The sequence below is a fragment of the Tupaia chinensis genome, unplaced genomic scaffold (assembly GCF_000334495.1).
Source record: "Tupaia chinensis unplaced genomic scaffold, TupChi_1.0 Scaffold145916_1, whole genome shotgun sequence".
Lineage (NCBI taxonomy): Eukaryota > Metazoa > Chordata > Mammalia > Scandentia > Tupaiidae > Tupaia > Tupaia belangeri.
In genome coordinates, this window is record NW_006205774.1 from 29,738 (window position 1) to 47,305 (window position 17,568).

At 38.9% G+C, this 17,568-nt stretch overlaps 1 protein-coding gene across 1 annotated transcript in view; it reads right to left on the bottom strand.

Moving 5' to 3' along the window:
- Positions 1-17,300, bottom strand: part of LOC102484916 (leucine-rich repeat-containing protein 72-like) — a 46,145-nt gene extending 28,845 nt beyond the window's left edge. The window contains exons 1-3 of the mRNA XM_006168679.1: positions 17,120-17,300; positions 8,636-8,709; positions 6,264-6,333 (exon numbers count right to left, since the gene is read on the bottom strand). Coding sequence (XP_006168741.1) covers positions 6,264-6,333; positions 8,636-8,709; positions 17,120-17,164 — 189 coding nt within the window. The 5' untranslated portion in view covers positions 17,165-17,300. The remainder of the gene's footprint in view (positions 1-6,263; positions 6,334-8,635; positions 8,710-17,119) is intronic.
- Positions 17,301-17,568: the final 268 nt, after the last annotated feature.

The window sequence follows — 17,568 nt, forward strand, 5'->3', positions numbered from 1 at the left end:
TTCCCTACAGACAACTTGAAGTGCAACATCCGCCGTATGTCTCCTAATTTTATCACTAAAACAGAGGCCATAATACTTATGTTATATTCCATTAGTAGCCTAATGTGAATATAGAGAAAGCTGTATAGGAGCAGCAGATAGTGTAACTGTTACATCACTGGACTCCCACATTGTTCACCACGATTCAAGGCCCAGAGCTGGCAGCTTAAAACTCATGCTGGGCACTTGTGCATGTGTGCCCAATATCCTGAGAGGAGAATGGAGGAGAAGGGATTTCAGCATGGCCATCCCCCATGGGGTGTGGGGGTGGTGATTTCTTGCGTTCTCTCTTTTTTTCTCTGGTGAGCACATGTGTCCTATAGTGAAAATCTCTCTTTTAAAAAAAAGTTGTATCAGGTAGGATGCTGGGCTTCAAATAACTTCTAAGCCCAACCCAAATCAGCATATAAATAATATTTATTATTTCACATACAGAGAATGCAAAAGTTGTGAGAACCTCTATCTAGGCATCTTCATGGTTCTCTGGGCTCTGCTTTTTTCTAAATGTTGATTTCATCAAGTTGGTAAGGTAGTTTTGACTTCACATGTAGACAAGAAAACATCCAGAGGAGATGAAGGACCTCTTTTCTACTGTTTTCTCATAGGAAGAAGGAACCCTTTCCCAGAAGCCTCCCAGCAGATATGCTCCATGTCTCCATTGCAGTGAGGTTACATGACAATTCATTGAGTAGCCACTCACCATTAATCCCAGGAGGGGGGATTACCCTGATTGGTTTAGACAGTTTAGGACCCACTCCTGGAACTGGATACCTGACTGAGTAGAATGGAGGAGGAGTATGGACCCAAATCCAGATTCTGGTGGCTAGGAAAAGGAGAAATTGAACCCTGAGTGGACAACCAATAAAGTGCTCACAAAGCTCTGTAAGTATTCTGGATTAAGTACCTGAATAAAAAGACGTGTTCACTTTCTTTTACTGCTCATACCTTAGTTTCTTTTTAAATAGAGGGCAGTATATGATATTCACTAATGTAAAAATGATGCTAGTCACACACGCAGATGATACTTAACAAAATGTTACAGTTCTAAATGCTCATAGTCACACGTCAATGGTTAGGTTTCACCACAGTTCTCCATACCACTTCTACAGTGACATATTATTTTCTTGGTGGTCAGCCTAGTATAATCTAGAATTTAAAGAGAGCTCATAATTAAAATTTTACTTATGAATTTTGATGAAGAACAATAAAGTTTGGGATCTAAATAAGATTTTAATTTTCGATAGAACGTGAAAATTCAGGCAACTTAGCACATAAGTTGATTATTGGTCAGTAAAAAAACCCTGTTCACGAGCTTGTTCGTTTATTCCAAGACTACTCAAAACCTGTTTTAAGTATGATGTCCTTTCAGCGATGTAAGGACTAAACGAGCTCCTTTTTAATAACGTAAGCAATGGCAATTTTGGAAATATTTAGTTTGCTGCACACAAGTAAGCAAGTACAAGAAAAAACAATTCAGTCTCTGGTTGCAACTCTTCAAAAAGAAACAAGAATAAAACAGTCGATAGTGCATGCAATCCCTGCCCGTGTGCACAGTGCAGTGCCAGTCAATTGTGTGAAAATTCAAAGCACAGTTGGAGGTCTAGATGATATCCCTTCCCAGAAAGCTGAAAAATATTACAAAATCCCTAATTATACCTCTCCCTTTAAACATACTGCCAACATTTGTACATGTTCTTTCCTTCAAAACGGAACATCATCGAACACTGCAAGGAACACAGACTAAAAACAAAGATTAGTCACTTTTGCCACGCCTGATGATTTCCATCTTCTTCTAATCAGAGGTCGCACACTGTGACCCAGGGTAATTTTTGGCCATGTTTAAAAGAGTTTTGAATTTGTATGCCCTTAAGTGAAACTTGCACTTTCCATTTCAGCTGTTAACTGCCTAGGCCTCAGGGGTATTTGTGTTTGTTCGTTTGGAAATTATTTCAATCTTATGAGACTTATGTTTATAGTTAATACTAGAAGCACTTTCATTTTCCATTTTCCACTTGGTTAAAAAAAAGACTAAAAATGCATTGAAAAATATTGAAATTTTTTAATAAACACAAGGCTGTTTAAAGATTCAGTGCTGTGAACCTGAATTATTGCTCAACAGGTAGACTGTCACTGAAAATGCAAATTATTTTTTATCAGCTGATGCTTGAAAGTATAAATAAAAAATGCCAAATTTGGGTTATCAATGCATAATGAACAAAATACAACCCATAGGAAAGTCAAATTTTTGGATGTTAAAAACAATGAACTGATTAAGTAACTGTATTGGTTGTGCTAGGATCTCAATTCAGTCTTGCTCCTATGCTTGGAAAGTTTGGAACCCCACACTTAGGTCCCCAGATATGAGGGGGAAGTTTGGAAGGCATTATCTCTTAAATCCTGGCCTTTAAGAAAAGCTTCAAGGGTCACTTTTTCTGAGCTTGAAACATGTTCTCCCAGTTGAGGACAAAACGGCCTGGTGCCTGATATTTCCTGAGGAAGCAAACATTATCTTGGGTAGCAACCAGAAGGTACTAACCCTGTTGGTCTCTGATTGTGGGACAAAGGTATGTGAATCCTGGAATCTGGATGTAGGAATATAAGAATGTTGAGCTAGAACACTTTACAAAGGATTCTACCCATAGGGGTAGTTTGCCTAAGCCAGGTAAGGCTGAGGTGAGGTCAGGAATGTCCAGTGATGAAGAATTAGGGTTGGAAAAGTCTAGCAACAGAGCTTATGAATAACCTTGAAAGAGCAGAGTCAGTTTTGAAAATCTGTTAGTACTAGAGGGAGGAAAACAATAACATTTGTTTCTTCCTTGCTTTCTTCTACTTTCTACACCACTCCATTCCATACCAAAGCCAGAGAAGGTTAGAATGGAGGTGAGAGAGAAGGAAAACTGCTAACTACACCTCCCTAGTTAATAAAGAATGCAGGTGGGGGGGACCAGCAGATGGTGTAATGGTTATGTTGCTGGACTCCCTTGTAGTTGACTGCAATTCAAGTCCTGGATCCGGCAGCTTAAAACTCAAAATGGGTACATGTGCATGTATGCCCAAAATCTTGAGAGGAAAAACCCCTGGAGGTGATTTCTAGCTCTCATCTCTCTGTCTCTCAGGTGAGTGCACTTGCCCTTACTTGCAAAACCAACTCTCTCTAAAAAAAAAAAATGCAAGTGGATATCTAAAGTTAGCTCTAGTTGGATAAGGGGAGAAAGTGTGTCTCATTTGTGAATAAAAATTGAGATCCGATTAATACATTCCCATGTATAAGCTGTAACTTTGACTATGAGTCCAAATGCCTGTAAAATTTTGTATTACCTAAGAGAGTTGAGAAAAGTCACAAGACTGCTCAAGTTTTCTTTAAGAAGCCTAGGAAGGAATAGACTCCACTGAGTCTAAACTCACGTTTAGAGGACATGAGAAATAAAGGTAATGTTTCTGTCTTGACTGAACCTCACAGATTGTGCTTATCCAATATACCAGATTTCTCTCTCGTTCTCTGTATATATAATATATACTCTCTATCTAGATGTATTCATAACATAAATTTCTAGCCTGAATTTAAATTTTAAGTATGAAGCATTGATACAATTAATTAATTTTAAAGTTAATTTTAAACATTAGCTCTATTAAAAACATGAAATTAGAGAGATAGATGGTCAGAGTTACTGTCCCACCTGTGCTGATGCTATTCTGTCCTTCACCCATCCAAGAGCAACAAGAAAGCAAAGACTACCCAGCCTGAGCTGGTTAGCAGGCACTCCTATTCAGCCTGCAGTAGGGAGGAGGGGCTGCTCAAGCCTTCAAAGAACACCACCCAGTTCCTGCAGTTTCAGAGGTAGAATGTAAGATATATGGCCCCACCGGTGCTGATGACATTCTGCCCCTCACCCATCCAGAAACAACAAGGAAGCAAAGGCCACACAGCCTAAGCTGATCAGCAGAGACTTCCATCCAGCCTGCAGTGGGGGAGGAGGAGCTTCTCTGGCCCATGAACCACATAATGCATGGCCCACGAATTGGACTATCACTTATATTCTACCTGTTCAGTTCAGCCTCCAACCTCATTATGATCTGAGAAGTTTGAGTATACAGAAATATCCTTCCTGCAAAGGAACATAATAGCTCTTCACTATCAATGGATAAAACACCAGAGGTCACAGAAATGTTAGAAAAAAATCAGAATATTTAGCATAACAAAACTCAATCAGATGTGAGAGAAAATAGACAATCAGTTCTAGGAAATGAGAAAATTATTTTATGACTCGAAGGAGAAACTCAATAAAGAGACAGATGCTCTAAAAAAGAATCAAACAGAACTTCTGGAAACCAAGAATACAATGCACAAAAACAAAACCTCCCTTGACTGGATCAATAGCAGAAGGAAGAATCTCTGACATTGAAGACAAACTCTCCAATTTAATATAAGCAACAAAATGAGCAGAATAACCATTAAAAATGAGGACAACATACAGGAAATCCTAGACACTGTTAAGTGCCAAATATCAGCATAATAGGTATTCCAAAAGGCAAAGAGACAGGTAAAGGCATAGAAAATATTTTTCATGATAAATTAGCTGAAAACTTTCCAAATCTAAAGGCACACAAACATCCAATTCTAGGAAACACAAAGGACATCAAAACGTTAAAAGATATTTTCCAAGGCATATCATAGCCAAATTGGTAAAAATCAAAGATAATGACCATATTCTAAAAATGGCAAGGGAGAAATGCCAAGTAACTTACAAAACTTACCACATTAGACTAACATTGGACCTTTCAACTAAAACAACATAGGCAAGTGAAGAATGGTAAGATAAATTTAAAACTCTAAAAGAAAAACAATTTCAGCTAAGAGTACTATATGTAGCTAGATATCCTTCAAATGGGAAGGAGAAATAAAATTATTTATAGATAAGTAAATGCTGAAAGAATTCCTCAAAATTACACCAACACACCAGGAAATACTTAAGAAACTACTACACCAGGGAAACTGAAGGGAGATAAATAAAAGTAAGAGAACACAAAATGATTTTAAAAAGAGAGAGTAACAAAATGAAAAGGATAAATCCACACATGTCAATAATACTATTGAATGTCAATGTACTAAATTCCCCAACTAAAAGGCTAAAAATTCAAATTCAACTATCTTACACACAAGCAGGTATAAGTACAAGACACCAATTATTGGGTATATTTGATTGACAGTTATCTTCACAGGTCTCATATTGCATTTACATATTTATTACTATAACCATAATCTATTGTATAAAACTATAATAGATAACAGAAGAAAAGTCCAAAGTATCACAAGTAGCTGAATTTTTCTTTGGAATGAATTTAAAGAAGGCTAAAATCAAGAAACTTGTCAAAACTATAAATTTCCAAGTGACTGATTTTATCATGTCTTCACTTTTTTTTGGGGGGGGGAGAGATTTTTGCTATAGGGGGCATGTGCTCGCCAGAAAGACAGAGAGAGACAGAGAGACAGAAAGCAAGAAATCACCCCCGCAAGGGGATGGTCATACTGCAATCCCTTCTCCTCCATTCTCCTCTTGGGATCTTGGGCATGCACGCACATGTGCCTGGTATGAGTTTAAACCACCAGGTCCGGGACTCAAACCTTGGTTGACTACATGGGAGTCCAGAGACATAGCCATTACGCCAACTGCTGGTCTCCCATGTCTTCACTTTTAAACATCTCTTTTCAATTTTGTTTTGTTTTTGCTTGCTTAAGAACTTATTTCTTTAGGCACAATACAGTTCTCTGGACTTATAAGAACTCACAGTGAGTAAAAGTTTTCTTTTTCTATTTCTTCCCAAAAAGCTATTGTTATGCATAATTTTACCTGTCTCTAGCTGGACCAATGATGGATACTACAGATCTTTTCAGATTATAAACTTTTAAAAAAAGAGTTGTTTTTATTTTTTAAGAGAGATTTTTGCTATAGAGTTCATGCACTCACTGGAGAGACAAAGATACAGAAAGTGAGCAATCACTCCCGGGGTAGGGGGGAGGCAGCCATGCTGCAGTCACTTCTCTATTCTCTTCTCAGGATTTTGGGATGCACATAAATATACTAGGCACGTTTTAAGCCACCAGGTCTGGGTCTCAAACTGAGTTCGACTATGTGGGAGTCCAGCAACATAGCCATTACACCATCTGCTAGTCCCTTAAGATAATAATTTAATTTCAGTAATTTAAAGGTAAAATATAATACTACCTTGTTATGATGAAGCCATAAGTATTTTAGGTTTTTAAATCTGGAAAGATCAATGACCTCTGTCAGTTCTCTGGAAAGGAAAAAAAAATGAACATTAGCAACAATTAATTTAATCATGTGTAAGTTTGGGCACTAGTTGGTATGGTTTAGAAGTAGAAAGGCCTCTTTCTTTGTCCTCTCTATAGGACAAAGAAAATTGTTGAGGGAACCAGCAGTTAGCGTAATGGCTATGTCGCTGGATTCCCACGTAGTCGACCGCGGTTTGCAACCCAGACCTGGTGGCTTCGAACTCACGCCAAATGCATGTGCGTGCGTGCCCAAGATCCTGAGAGGAGAAAGGAGGAGAAAGGATTACGGCATGACCATCCCCCCTGGGGGGTGATTTCTCGCTTTCTGTCTCTATGTCTCTGTCTGGTGAGCGCACGCGCCCTATAGCGAAAACCTCTCAAAAAAAAAAAAAATTGTTGGCACATTCACCTGCTAATTTCTGAAACTTCATTATAACCTCATTTATTTGGATTAAGATTTTGTCAGCTACTTAAATTTCATCCTTAAAGAAGAACATTTTATCACATTAGCAGAAATTCACATTTTACTATGAATGAATTTAATGGGACCGCCATTCAAAATTGATTTTACTGGGGAGAGGGGAGAGGGAAAAAGTGCAGATGATGCTGGGCTTCAACAAAAGTAACTCATCCTTCACTATTGTGTTCTGGTTTCTATTTGATGGTAAGTCCTAATTTTGGCCAGACTGAATTTAAGAGATGGAAATTACAGTCCAATTGCCTATCTGTTTATTCACTTACTACAAAAAGATTAAAGGTCATTACAAAGAGAAACATTTTTTCTCTGAAATTAAAATAAATATCTATTTATAATAAAATAAATGTTTATTAATAAAAGATTATCTCAAATCACTACAGATAAAAGTGATTGACTTTATTGATAAAGTTTTCTTTTTTTTTTTTTTTTTTTACAAAGAAATTGAGTTCTAAAGAAAACAGAAGAGTAAAAAAAGTCAAGCCTATTTTAAAGCAATACATAAAAATTCACAAGGGTTAGGAAGCATGGGGGCCAGCCTATGGCATGGTGGTTAAGGCACTGGATCCCACAGAGTCAACAGTGTGGTTTAAGTCTTGGAGCTGGCAGCTTAAAAACATGCCAGGCATGTATGTGTAAATGCCCAAAAGCTAAAAAGAAGGGAAACCTGAGGGAGAAGAGATTGCAGTGGAGGTGTTTTCTTACTTTCCCTCTCTTTTTCTCTGTCTTTTGCTGGCAAATGCATGTGCTCATTGGCATATTTAAAAGAAGCAGAAGGAGGAGGAGAAGGAGGAGAAAGAAGAAGAAAGAAGAAGAAGAAGAAAAAGAGGAAGAAGAGGAATAAGAAAAAAAAAAGAAGAAAGAAGGAAGAAGAAGAGGAGGAGGAAGAAAAAGAAATAGCATGAAGGAGAGAAAGAAAAGAGGAATGGAGCCATTGCTATTAAAATGCAATGGCTAAAGCTACATAGGGTGTCACTTATTAAACAACAACCACTATGATGTGGCCCAACACTACCCATACTTTCTCTTCCTTTTATGTCTGGGTTCTATCTCAGGCAGTGAAGACCATTTTGGCAGAAAACCCACTTTGTTATCTGCCACCATGGACAGATCAAGTGGAATCTAAGGGATGTTGATATGAAAGAAGACTTTTCTTAACAGTAAAATTAGCACAGGAGTCGTTAGGGGCTATAGTGTAATAGGAGGTCACTATTTATAGTATAGGGATATAAAGAGATTGTATTCTTAGAGTAGTAATCATATTCACTGTACTAAAGATTATTGAGTTCTTACTGTCTACCAGGCCTTCCTCTGAGTTTTATTACCTCACTTAATCTTCACAACAGCTATGTGAATAAAGGCATATTATTAACCACAGGGAATAGGGTTGCCACACAAAATATAAGATACCCAGTTACATGTGAATTTCAGAGAAGCAACAAATGTTCAAATCTTGCATCAGACATACCTATACTAAGAAAAAAATTAAATTCATTATTTCTATGAAATTCAAATATAACAGGATATCCTATATTTTTATTTGCTGAGTCTTATAATTCTAACAGGGAGAATATGTGACACACCCAAGATCACTCGGCTGGAAAAGACAGAACTGGGACTCAAACTCAGCCAGCTTCATAATCTTTGGTTTTATCCATTTCAGTATTTTGTCTCTCTAACAGAGATTGTGGATCCCAGTAAATAGTAAACTGATTAGAAATGGTACTTGCCTACCCAATCCTTACTGGGATAAATATGGAAAAGAATGTTTGAATCTGTGAAACTTTATAACATAACACTCCGTTATGTTTTGTGTAAAGTATGCTTACTTTTGAGAAAGGAACAGCTCAAAGACATCAGCATCCCTCTTGTGGCTACATATCTTCAGTTGATCTTCCACTGCCTGATAACATATAATTAATCTGTCAAACTACATTCCAATGAGCAAAAATACTGAGGCGTTTGCAGTCAATAACAATACCGTCTAGAAAAAGATCAAAAGAAAGGTGAATATGGAGGCATTCACTCTAAACTGATAAATTCCAACACTACAATTATATATTATTTCCTCATTTTTGTGGTTGGATTTCATTATCCTTAATTCTGGGCACAGATGGATAAATAATTTTTAATCAGTGAGAAAAAATGTGTATGTGTACATATACACACAAAAAAGTTCTTAATTCTCTATAAGGCAGGGTAATTTGGTCTTTAAGCAATTATTCTTAAATGGTCCTTCAAACATGAAGAAATCATAGTTGATAGGTTTTTCATACTTAGAAGAAGGCACCCAGTATTAGGACTGAAGATGGAGGGAGTAGGATAAATGTATGTTATTACAGGAGATTTTCTTTCTTTTTCTCTTTCTTTCTCTCTCTCTCTTTCTTTCTTTTTCTTCCTTCCTTCTTTCTTTCCCTTTCTTCATTTTTTTTTTTTAAATTTTTAAGATGTTTGCCTTAGGACATGTGGACTGACCGGAGAAAGAGAGAGACAGTGAAAGGGAAGTGAGAAATCACTTCCTGGGGGAATGGCCATGCCACAATCCCTTCTCCTCTATTCTCTTCTTGGGATTCTGGGCATACACACACGCACACACACACACACACACATCTGGAATGATTTTGAAGCTGCCAGGTCCAGGACATGAACTGCAGTTGGTCATGTGAAAGTCCAACAACATAACTGCTATGCCATCTGCTGGCTCTATGGGAGATTCATTTTTGTCTCTGCCAAATTATGCTTGACACTCAGAAGTTCTCAGTGAATGTTAAACACATAAATTAATGAGCAAATAAATGCTATTTTTTGTGAATAAATGAATAAATATATTTTCCCTTGCTTAGCAAGCAACAGCATCATCATTCATGAGTCACACATGCATACTGTGGGAGTTTTTGGTGGAGAAGAAGCAGCTTTTATTCCCATAGACTTTATTTTGAAAATATAAATACAACATGTTATTTAAGTGCTTTGCATTTTCTTTTTAAGACCTTAAATTACAAAAAATAACATTTATAGGACACGTGACCTAAAAATATAGAAAAATTGAAGCACACTTATAATTTGACATGAAAGGGTGGAGCTAATAAGACACAGTAAATGTGAAAAGTACAATCGTTGCAGTTCTGGAGCCACAAATATGATAATGAATCAAGTCAGTAGATTTCAGCTGAGATTTGTCATGAATAGGGAGATTGTGATTGATTTATAGAATATTGTAAGTGAATTATAAAATGTTGGAAATGTTTTTGCGATTTAGTAGTTACATTAGTGAGATGAGCAAATATTTAAAGAAGTGAGGAAGGTGGACATCCTAGTGGTAAAAAGCAGTTTCAGATTTGTATTCTGAAACTTCCCTTGATTCCTTGATAAGCAAACTTAATCTACAGGCTTGGAGAATTCAAAGGCTCAGGTTTAGGCATTCCACCAGAGTATTTAGTTACCCTGTTATTCGAACTGTATCTGAGGCTTGGAAAACCCACTGGATCAGGCAAGAGTATTCTCAACCGGGTATTTTAACTTAAACATTTGAACTATCAGCTTTTTCTGTATACAATCAGTTACAGCTTCATTAAACTGTTTGGGTTGTAAAAGGGTAGGCAAAGCAGAATTAAAATTTTGCAGGCAACAATTACAAAAATAAGTGTATTTTTTAACTTGACTCAGTTATTCCCCAACCAGCACTCAAAAATACACAATTGTGTACACACAGGAAAATGTGAATACCATTGCTCATCACAGCCAACATTATCTATGATTGCAAAATATTCCCCATTAGTTGAATAATGAATCAAATTACAATATAACCTCATAATGAAACACTGTGCAGAAGTTTAAAAATATAGAGCAATGGTGTGATTATTATCACTATTTTTTTTTTGGAGAAGTTTTTGCTATAGGGCATGTGCGCTCGCCAGAAAGACAGAGACAGAGAGACAGAAAGTGAGAAATCATCCAGCAGGGGGATGACTATGCCACAGTCCTTTCTCATCCATTCTCCTTTTGGGATATTGGGCACACATGCACACGCGCCCAACGTGAGTTTAAGCCACCGGGCCCGGACTCAAACCACGGTTTACTACATGGGAGTCCAGCAACATAGCCGTTATGCCATCTGTGGGTCTCAGTGGTGTGATTATTAATTTATCCCTGTGTGACTGGGCTAAGGGATGCCCAGATAGTTGATAAAAACTTATTCCTGGTGTGTTTGTATGACTATTTTCAGAAGAAGTTAGAATCTGAATTGGTAGACTTGAGCAAAGATGGTCCTCACCAATGTGGGTGGGTGTCATTCAATCTACTTAGGGCTGAAATAGAATAAAAGGGCAGTGTAAGGGCAACATCCATTTTTGGAACATCCATTTTTCTCCTACTCTCAGACATTAGTTGTTATAGTTCTGTGGTCTTCAAGCTTGGATTAGAACTACACCACTGGCTTTTCTGGGCCTCTAGCTTCTGTATGTCAAGTCATGGGCCTTCTTTAGTGTTCATAATCAAGTGATCCAATCCCTCATGACAAATCCCTTTTCATGTATCTTTTGGGGTGCTGGAAAAGTCATGATACATTTTTACATAGAAAAAAATGCATCTATATATGTACACTATTGGTTCTGTGTCCCTGGAAAACTCTCACCAATACAGATGAACATCTAGACATATAAAGACATCCAAAATATATTTTAAAGCAAAAAAGTAATTGAGAATATAATATGTGAAAGCATAACTTTTTTTTTTTTTTTTTTGCCATAGGGTGTGTGTGTGCTTGCCTGAGAGAGAGAAAGATGAGAAATTATTCCTAAATGGGTTAGCCATGCCACAATCTTTTCTCCTCCATTCTCCTCTTGGGATTTTAGGCAGCACACATGCACATGTGCCCTGCATGATTTTTTTGAAATTTTTATTTTTATTATCATCATAATCTTCTTTATATTACATTGGATTACATATAACTTTACAGTGTATTACATTGCTTTTTCAAAAGGGAATGCCATGCATGTCAGTCAATAGAGACATTAATCTCCCCACTTCATCATTCAATAACTTTTCTATGTTTGGATACCTTAAACAAGAACCAGATGGAACTTCTAGGATTGAAGAATGTGATACAGGAAATTAAAGCCTCCCTTGAAAGTATTAAAAGTAGGTTAGACCAGGCAGAAGATCGAATCTCTAACATAGAAGACAAAACAGTATCAAGAAGATTGAGAAAACAAAAAGTATCAAGAAGATTGAGAAAACAACCATGAAAAATGAGGATAATATATGAGGAATACTGGATACCATCAAGCACCCCAACATCCGGATAATTGGTATTCCAGAAGAGGAAGTAAATAATAAGGGCCTAGATAATTTATTCCATGAAATCCTGGAAGAAAACTTTCCAAATCTAGAAAGGCATTCAAATATCCAGACCCAAGAAATCCATAGGACTCCGAGTAGAATCAACCCAAGAAGATCCTCTCCAAGGCACATCATAGCCAGACTGGCAAAAACAACAAAGACAAGATACTAAAGTTGACAAGAGAGAAATGCCCTGCATGATTTTCAAGCCACAAGATTTGGGATTCAAACTATGATTGGCCATGTGGGAGTCAAGCACCTTAACCACTATGTCACCTGCTGACCCCAGCAATTTTTTTTCAACATTTATATGCATAAAAATGCATGAACTGCAAACTGTTAGTAAAAGTTATCACTTGAGATCAAGAGGGACTTTGACTTTTAGGCACATTCTTATGCTTACATTATTAATGTTTGAATATTTTATAGTAACCACATAGTAGTTTGACGACATTTCAAACATTTTACCCATATAATTTAAGAATTTAAATCCAGTTTAGAAAAAATAAGACCCAGTTGCTGCAGCACACAGGTAACATCATTGCTTAGAAGGCAGAAACTGCTTGGAGGCCTGGATTCAGTACTCAGGCCAATCAACCCATATGCACTGGGCATGGCATGCACATCGGTAATCGTAGTAATTTGGGAGGCCAGGTACGAGGATTACGGCACAGCAACAGCATGTCAAAAGTACCCACTTCTGTCTCTCTCCTTTTTATTCTCCCTCTCCCTCCCTCTCTCCCATAAAGGAAAAAAAAGGAAATAAAAAAAATTACTTAGAAAAATGAAAGATGAAAAGGGAAATGGAAAGTATCAGCATATGTAAATTACGGTGTAATTATTTATACAACTTACTCTTTTTTTAATCACAGTATATTTCTTTCCCACCAAACAGTTCTTTAAGTCTGGTAAGTATTAATATCAAAGTGCCAAGAAACACGAAAATGTGCCAAAAGGTATGAGTTTCAGTGAACCCATGGTGGAGCAGTTCCAGTTCCCAATCAACAGACAGCTTCACCAGTAACGTATTCCTCTTTTTAAAGAAAGCTTAAAAGCATTCTTTCCCTGAATTATTTTCTTTTATTGTGGTAAAATATGCATACCATAGAATTTATCATTTTAACCATTCTTGGATGCATAGTTCTGTGGCTTTCAGTACCGTCACATAAAGCACATTCACATCGTTGTGCAACCAGCACCACCATCCATTTCTGGAACACTTTCATTTTCTGCAGTGGAACCCTGATCAGCCATGCTATAGCCCATGCCACCACCATGGCTTGGCCCAAATGGACATTTTAAGAATATTATTGAGTCGTTGGAAAAATCAAGACATATTTTCCTGTGTTTTTTCTATGCAAAAATGAGTCATGACTTTTCTGACAACTCAATAGATCCAAACAGATTTGTCTATCGTTTGTTGAACCATAATTACCGACTAGTTAGTTCAGGCTCTGACTAGTTTAGTTTATGACTCACTGGTAAATGGAGCAATGAATCAGATGTCTGCTCTCTACAAACAAATTTTTTAATAGGCGAAGTAGAGGAAATATAATGCTGGAAAACCATGTTGCAGATGTCGAGGGGTAAGGAAAAGGGAAATATGCTCTGGAAAAATCAGAGGAAGAAGAAATTACTGTCAGCTTGAACAGGCTGATATTTCAGGGCAGGACTGACAGGCCCTCAACAGAAGAAAACAAATAGGATGTTGGTGAAAGAGGGCAGTCAGTACATCAGAAAGAAGAAAGGGAAGGAAATGGAAGTGTGTGGGCTGTATAGCTATTGACTCAGCGAACGGCATGTGGAAGGCGTTTGTGAGAAACACATTAGGAAAGGTAGATTAAGGACATATTGTTCATGCTGACTTTAAAACAGAGGCTCAGAAGTGCACCTTTAGTTAATGCCCACATAAGACTTTATTAGGCTTGGAGAATGCTACCTTAAAAATCACGTAATTTATATAATCTGTAATTTAAAGTTAATTCAACTTTATATGATATGTATGAAAAAATGTATATACATACTAACTAAAATCCATGTAAGAAAGACCAACAAAATTGGAATTTTCCCAATGACATCATATCAGTACTTCAAAATAATATTTAATATCAAGTTGTTTTGTAGGTTTTTTTTTTTTTTGCCTTAGGGGTATGTGCACTCACTGGAGAGAGACAGAGGGACAGAGACCGTGAGAAGGAAAGTGAGAAATCATCCCCCAAGGGAGATAGCCATGCCACAATCCCTTCTTCATTCTCCTCCCAGGTTCTTGAGCATGCATGCACACACACCTGGCGTGACCAAGTTTGTGATCGAATGTGATCAAGCCACCAGTTCTGGGACTCCGACCATGGTCAGTTATGCAGGAGTCCAGTGACATAACCACTACGCCATCTGCTGGCCCTCCAATATCAAGTTATTTTAAAAATAGTTCTCTTCTTCCTCTTGATACCCTTGTTTTGTTTGTATGCTAAAAGCATAGGCATAACTATTGGGTAAGTCAGCATTAGACACACTGCTGAGCCAACAGGGAGACATGACAGGATTTTTGAGATGCAAAAAAGATGTGACAAATTTAGGCTTCAGGAAGATGAGTCTGGTGGCAATATGCAGGATGGCCTGGGGTGCACAGACAACTGCAGACAGGAAGCAAGTCTGCCTCTCAGACATCAAGGCGAGAGCTCATGAGCCTGCCCCAGGGGAGTGGCAAGCAGGAAAAAGGGAGTGGCAAGCATGAATGAGTAGGGAGATGACAGTGTGTTTGGAGAGAATTGCTGGCATTTGGCAAGTAACTCAATGTAGCAACGAAGAGGAAGGAAATCACAGTGATGAAGATGATCCCCTGATGACTTTTAGAGAAAGGTGACTGGGAGGGAAAGTGGATTCAGCTGTGATGGAGGCACTGATGAAATGCACAGGTCCAGGTGACACCAGAAAACTGCAGGTGTGAATGGATCTCATCAGAGACATCAGAGTGGATGTGCAGACCTGGTGAGGCACATTAGCCCAGAGTAGAAAGTGGGATCCAAGTAAGGCCATTGTAAAGTGTCAACATGTAGAAAGAAGATGAGGGAATCCATTTGGTTAAGAAGTCAGAGGAGGGATAGTTATGAAATTAGGGAGAGAGGAGAAACAAAGGACAGTGCAAACCAAGAAGGGGTATTTTGAGAAGGTAGAATTGGTTCAGCCCATGGCATGTTGGTTGGGGTGGCTCAGTCACAAACAGAATTACACAGTTCGAGTCTCAAACTGGCAGCTTGAAATACATGTCAGGTGTGTGTGTGAGTGTGTGTGTATGTGTGCACATATTGCAAATGAAGCCAGGATGGTTTAGTCTTGCTCCCTCACCTCCTATCTTACCATGTTTGAAGACTACAGGGAAAACAACTTATATAATTAGTTGAACTGCACTTGTGTGTTTGTTATGCAATTACGACTTTGCTGTTTTATGCCATTGCATGTAACTCACATGTGCGTGTGTGACAGTTTGGTTTTGGCAATGACCCACTATTGTATGCAGCCCCTTTAAGGAGAAGGGAGCACCTGGTTCACTGTCCTGCCCTATTAGCTTGCACTGCTCTGCTCGGCCTTGGTTCCACTAGCTCAGCCCTGATGGCCTTGGCTTGGCTTAGTCTTGACTCTGCTTGGCTCAGTTCCACATGCTGTAAGCTCCTAGAGGGAGGAAGCACTTGTGAGCATTCTTGAAGAGCGTTACAAGCTCCAAGATGGAGGAAGCACTCTGTTTGTGCTACTGGAGCTCAGAGCTCCCACCAAACTCAGCCAACGAACATGACATTAGTACCTCACGTCTTTTCCCAACTTCCCACATTTCTGTTTGACTCATTCTTTGGAGGAAGAAAGAACCTCACAAAATAGCCCAAAATCCCCAAAGGAGGGAGAGATGGAAGGGAAAGGATTGCTACATCACCATGCCCCCTGGGGGATGGGGTGCTTTCTCATTCCCTCCCCTTCCTGCCTCTCTCTGGGTCTCTCTCTGGCAAGTACATTTGCCCACTGGCAACATTTTTTTTTTTAAAGAGTAATTTAAATTTCCAGCATTACAATGGGTGGCCTAAGATTTTACTCAGAAAGGGTTTTGAAGCTGAAGTAGTTTCAATAGCCTGATGAGGGGGGAAGCATTTCAAATAGATGGGTTAGATAAAAAAGAAGCTATAAATAATCCAAACAGAATTAGGATGTGGATACTTCTAGCACAGGAGAACAGTAGTAGCTTCCTCCATGGCCTAAGCCTTACGAGCTGGATTCAACAGGATCCATGTTTTAAAACTGTGGAATTGTTAAATCGTTGAAGAATGAAGTCTGTATTAAAATCTTCGGGAAAAATGATCCTCTCCTATGATTATTCCCTACATTTGCATGAGTGTGAGTTGGATTAGTTTGCGTAGCTTTCAGTTCAGAACAGAACTCTCAGGTTTATTTACTCAGAGCAGCCCCAAGCCTCTCCAGACAGGTGGGAGAACTCTAGAAAACCTTGCTAGCTCTTATGTCGTATTATTCTGAGAGCTTAGTCCCCCATTGGATTGGAATATTCTTTTAACCATTATCTTCGCTGCTCTCAACTTCGCTTAGATTGTATACTAAAGAACTTTTCCTCCTCACTTTATGGGAATAGCTCAGCAGGGACACATACATACATATACATACATATAACCTGCTGGAGAGTCTGGGCTCCACTTTCCAGTCTTGTTAACTGCCATTGTTACGTATGTATTACATTAATAATATATATTAGGTGGGGAAAGGTCAGTGTGAAGTCTGACATTGTGGATCAGGGCAGCCTCCAAAGCCTACCCAAGAGATCGGGAACCTTTAGCCCAGGTGGAAGATCGGAGTAGGGTCTGTCAGCGCTCATGCCCTCCCCACCTTAGCTACCTCGTAGCCCGGGGCAGCCTCCCATGCGGCAGTCTTGGGACAAGCCAAAGGCCTCGGGGTCTGGGAAGGGCTGCGCCGACTACCTGGCGACTATTCTCCAAGGCAGCGTGGGCTGCCATTGACGCCATATAGTCTCGGAAGGTCTAGCGCATTGAGTTTGGGTCTCTGGTCATCTGGGCGCTGGGCCAGTGAGCGGCACAAGATCAAGTTGGCCTGGCCAGCGGCTCATTGTTCTGTCGCCATCAGTTACCACATTCGCGTCCATTGACGCCAGTCCAAGCGTGGGGAGATAATGGAGGCAAACTTTTACTTCTGTGACGTTGGCGCATGGGCTCAGAACTACCCACTGCGCGTGGTGTCTCGGTCTCACTTGAGTTTCCTCTGCGCAGAGTGACACAGGTAGTGGCTGCCACGGAGAGGGTGGTCAGCTCTGCCAGACAGAGTGAGTCTGAGGACCCGAGTGGCAGCTACTCCATAATCCTTTCACTGACATGAGAGCTGAATATTGAAAATTTAGGATTCCGAATATTAG